General features: G+C 39.3%; 1 protein-coding gene across 1 annotated transcript; it reads left to right on the top strand.

Annotated features, from left to right (window-relative positions):
• Positions 1–867: 867 nt before the first annotated feature.
• Positions 868–2,327, top strand: LOC137248993 (leucine-rich repeat-containing protein 57). Its single transcript, XM_067780038.1, has 2 exons — positions 868–1,151; positions 1,210–2,327. Exons 1-2 carry the CDS (start codon positions 1,022–1,024, stop codon positions 1,794–1,796), a joined length of 717 nt encoding a protein of 238 aa, XP_067636139.1. The 5' UTR covers positions 868–1,021; the 3' UTR covers positions 1,797–2,327.
• Positions 2,328–4,935: the final 2,608 nt, after the last annotated feature.

The raw sequence follows: 4,935 nt of genomic DNA, 5'->3' as shown, positions 1-4,935 counted from the left end.
TGTCAACCTCATCTACGCTAGGGGAGTCCTGTTACAAATATAAATGTATCAAACACATATGTATTAAGCTGACGAGGCTTTGGCGACCTAAAAGGACTAACGGGTGGTGTGGTCTAGAAGGTTTAATGTGGTCTTGTTAATCGTTCTCGAGATGGTCGGGCTGGTACGTTAAAAGGAGCATCAACATCGATGCCACTTTCCAAAACCTTGTTGTTGTTGTTGTTGTTGTAGCGATAAGGTTGCTCCCCGAAGGCTTTGGGGAGTGTTATCGATGTGATGGTCCTTTGCCGGATGCAGATCCGGTACGCTCCGGTACCACAGCACCAATAAGGTGCTAGCCCGACCATCTCGGGAACGATTTATGTGGCCACATTAAACCTTCAGGCCATCCCCTCCCTCCCCACCCCCAAGATCCATGAGGAGCTTGGGGTCGCCAGAGCCTCGTCTGTTAGTGAAACAGGATTCGCCGCGGATAGGTGAGGTTGACAATTGGATTTGGAGAAGCTATATATTGCGCTGGCAACCTGAAGGGTTGCGCTACACACCCCTTGAATCTGGTATTTTAGTCGCCTCTTACGACAGGCATACCTACCGCGGGTATATTCTGACCCCCTTACCCGCTGGGGTGTGTTGTTGTTGTTGTAGAAATGTTTCGTTAAAACAACAACAACAACAACCAAAAGTATTATTAGAGAAGAGTCAAATGCGTTCCCAGACAATCCATTATAAAAGTATTCAAAAAACCACATTTAAAAATTCTTAGTGAAAATGCCAAATATATTTCTACAGGGGGCATGAAAAAATCCTCAAGAAATACCCTCAATGTCGAAAAGAGTTGCTACACTGACGATGAGCGGAAACGTCAGCAACAGCTGTTTGCAGAGGCCAAAACAAAAAGGATTACTCAGAATTTGGAAACAAATAAATCGTCGGAGAGTAAATTTGCTTTTATTTATTGAATAATTATAGCAATTGTAGTATAAACAACTCCCTTTTCGACTTGTTTTAAGTGGTAGCCATTATGGGTAACAAACAAGTGCGTCAACATCTTGAAACAGGACAAAAAACTGGAATACTGAAAATTTCACTGCAGCGGCTACAAGAATTTCCACCACAACTGAAAAATTATCCAAATGTACTCAAAACACTGGGTAAGTATAATAAATAGATCAACTAACTAATAATGAACACTATTAATATCAACAACAGACCTATCCGAAAATCGTTTTGAGCGCTTACCCGATGAGCTCGGTCACTTCACTTTGGTCAAACATTTAAACTTGAGTGGGAATAAGCTAATAGAACTACCAGATGTAATTGGCGAGCTAACTAAACTTGAAGTGCTATTGCTGATGAACAATTATCTTGTGAAACTGCCTAAAACACTATCAAACTGCAATAACTTGAAAACTGTAAATCTGTCCAATAATCAAATCAAAGAATTTCCCACCATGTTGTGTGGACTCAAACACTTGGATGTACTAGATTTGTCACGCAATAAGATTACAACTGTTCCCCCAGAAGTTGGTACACTTTACGCAACTGAATTGAATTTAAATCAAAATCAAATTTCACAACTTTCTGAAGAGATTGCAGCGTCTCCCAAATTGAAGGTTTTGCGCTTGGAAGAAAATTGTTTGCAATGCAGTGCATTCACACCACGCATACTGAAAGAATCAAAAATTTGTAATCTATCTGTGGATGGAAATCTGTTTAATTCTAAACAATTCACCGATTTAGAAGGTTATGAACCTTATATGGAACGCTATACGGCTGTTAAAAAGAAAATGTTCTAAGCGCTAAATACTTACTTAATGTTAATTACAAGAAAAGACAAATCAAAAATTATTGAACATGTAAAGTGCAAATATAGCGCAAATCAATGGATTGGTGTTCACAAGATATAATTTGTATACTTGCACCTAGGTCTGTGTAGATGAACACAAGCACTCAAATTGTACTGATTTGCCTGCGGTGATAAAAGTTGATTAACTAAATATTTATAGTATTCTAGCTGTAAATGAATACAAGTATATGTACGCAACTTGCATGCATCATGAAGCGAAGAAGTAGATTAATTAAAATCATTTTTGAACTGTATTTCTTTAATTATTTATATATATTTTATTAATGTATTTTCGATTTATCCTCAAAAGCTATTTGCATACTTTAATATTAAAGTTAAGTGGCTATCATTAAATTTTTATGTAAAACACAGTAAAAAATAACTGTTTTGTATTTGTAAAACCGATGTCTACTTAAACCTTAAATTAGACTCTTCTTTAGTACCTTGTTCTTGGCTTGACATTAAACCTAAGCCATAAATCAGATTATGTCGTTACATATGTATGCCTGTAATTAAATTTAAATTTAGATGGGATCAAGAGAATGTCAACCATGGGGAAACCATTTGAAACAATTAAAAGTAATTTTTACAGTGCTGACTTAACTTAAGATTGACGGCTCCGTATTGGCGGACCAGCGACTATTTTAAAATCAGGGTAAGGTACGGTAGGATTTACAGACCCATGAAAGCGGACTATAAAAATGTAGATGCTTGTAATTGGCAGATAGTTGCGACAAATATTAGCTTTTATTTAAGACCATTTTTTTATAATAGTCTGGAAAGCGCTCTAACCAGCTTCAAACCTTTGGATCGTTACTGACATGTATCCTTATCGCTATAACAACAACAACATCAACTCTTACAAAGGACATTTTCTCAGCTCAGCAGGACATTAACTCAGCCCTAACTCAACTAAAACTTTTTAAATGTGGAAGAGGGAACAGTCCCTGTTGTTGTTGTTGTTGTTGTTGTAGCGATAAGGTTCCTCCCCGAAAGCTTTGGGGAGTGTTATCGATGTGATGGTCCTTTGCCGGATACAGATCCGGTACGCTCCGGTAACAGCACAATTAAGGTGCTAGCCCGATCATCTCGGGAACGATTTATGTGGCCACATTAAACCTTCAGGCCATATCTCCCTCCCCACCTACAAGTTCCATGAGGAGCTTGGAATCGCTAGAGCCTCGTCTGTTAGTGAAACAGGATTCGCCGCGGATAGGTAAGGTTGACAATTGGGTTCAGAGAAGCTATATTTGCGCTGACAACTGAAGGGTTGCGCTACACAGCACCTTGAATCTGGTTTTTAGTCGCCTCTTACGACAGGCATACCTACCGTGGGTATATTCTGATCCCCTAACACGCTGGGGGTAGGGGAACAGTCCCTGAATCGTACTGGTGATATTGGCCTTCTATTGTAGGGATTATTTGGTTTATCAGCATTTAACTCAGATCAGCTGACATGCTGCGAGCTATCATTGGGGTTTTCCATCGGTAAGTCCAGGAAAATCCCAGTTTCAAAGTGAAACTTGATGTATTAAGAGATTTGGATCATAGAAATGTTAGAAAATACCTGCAGAAGAATGATCTTTCCTATCGCCAGTTGTCACAACATGTGATGCCGTCTTGCTTATGGCAAATCTACGACTTGCCAACCTTCAGCGTGGCTTTCGAAAATTACATACCACCTTCACCAGGCTAAACGCCATAAGCAAACAAATTAATAGCGCTATACTTATCACAAGCCTTTGACACAGTCAATCACACTTCGTTACTGCACGGCTTGGAAGGGTCTACTCTTTCATCTAGTTTGAAATGGTGGACCGCAAATTATCTGTGTGTGTATCGGTCCAGTTCAGAAACGTAACACCGAAACCAAGAAGAATTAAACAAGCAATGCCGTACTGTGGTGTCCTATCCCCACTTCTGTTTAATTTTCACATATCCCACCTGAAAAAGTGATCATTGTATCCTACGCCGATGACTGCACGATAATGGCAACGGGTCCTGGCCCCTCCATTGATGAGCTTTGCTCTCTAGTCTTTCCAGTTTTTTCACTTCGATAAATTTGGCAATATCAGCGACCAAATCTTCAGCGATCTTATTTACAAGTTTGACATCGCAAATGTCGACCATTTTGGTCATCCATGTCGATGGCAATACGCTACCGATTGTCTAACGGTAGATCAGGTTTTTGGCCAACACGTAGCCACAATGGCACCTAAAGTTCAGAGCCGTGAACAAATCGTTAAGTCCCTCGTTGGCAACACTTGGGGTAAAGACAAAGCAAAGCTCATAGCTACCTTTAAAGCAATTGGCTAGCCGCTTGAATGCTACTCGTCTCCACACTGGAAGAAACTGCAGGCCTGTCAAAACACCGAGCTTAGAATTTTCGCGGGATGTCTTCTTATGTCACAAGAATACCATTTACATAGCTAGGCGAGAATACTCCCCATAATCTAATGCCAGCAAAGAAGGAAGTCTTTGTCAAACAATATAATAGTGTTTTTAGCGGATTGGGTAAATTGGTGGATAAGTGGAAAAATTTCGATTACATTGAAGGAAGAGGCGACTCCTTGTTTGAATTATAAAAAAAGGATACCTTTAAGTTTGTTAGAACGATTCAGGACAAAAATTCAAGAAATGGGGAAAGACGCAAGTTAATCATCCAACGGATTGGGTTCACAACGTACAATTAGTGGAAAAGAAAAATGATAATCGTGTTTGTCTTGACCCTAAGCCTCTTAACAAATGGATTAAAAGGGAACATTTTTTAATACCAACTATAGAAGATGCTACAAGTCAGTTAGCTAATAAGCGCGTTTTCACAGTTATTGATCTAAGTAGTGGGTTTTGGCAAATGGAGATTGATGAACCCAGCTCAAACCTAACGACTTTCATGACTCCCTTTGGTCGCTATAAATTCAACCGCGTACCTTTTGTGTTAAGTTGTGCTCCAGAAATGTTTCAAAAAAAAAAAAAAAAAAAATGGTGAAACATTTTGGAGACATACCCGGCGTTATAATCTATTTTGATGACATTGCAATTGTAGCGGAAAATCATAGGAAGCATGATGAAATTCTTTGTACGGTTAT

The sequence above is a fragment of the Eurosta solidaginis genome, chromosome 4 (assembly GCF_040869045.1).
Source record: "Eurosta solidaginis isolate ZX-2024a chromosome 4, ASM4086904v1, whole genome shotgun sequence".
NCBI classification, from domain to species: domain Eukaryota; kingdom Metazoa; phylum Arthropoda; class Insecta; order Diptera; family Tephritidae; genus Eurosta; species Eurosta solidaginis.
This window is presented reverse-complemented; position numbering and strand designations above follow the sequence as displayed.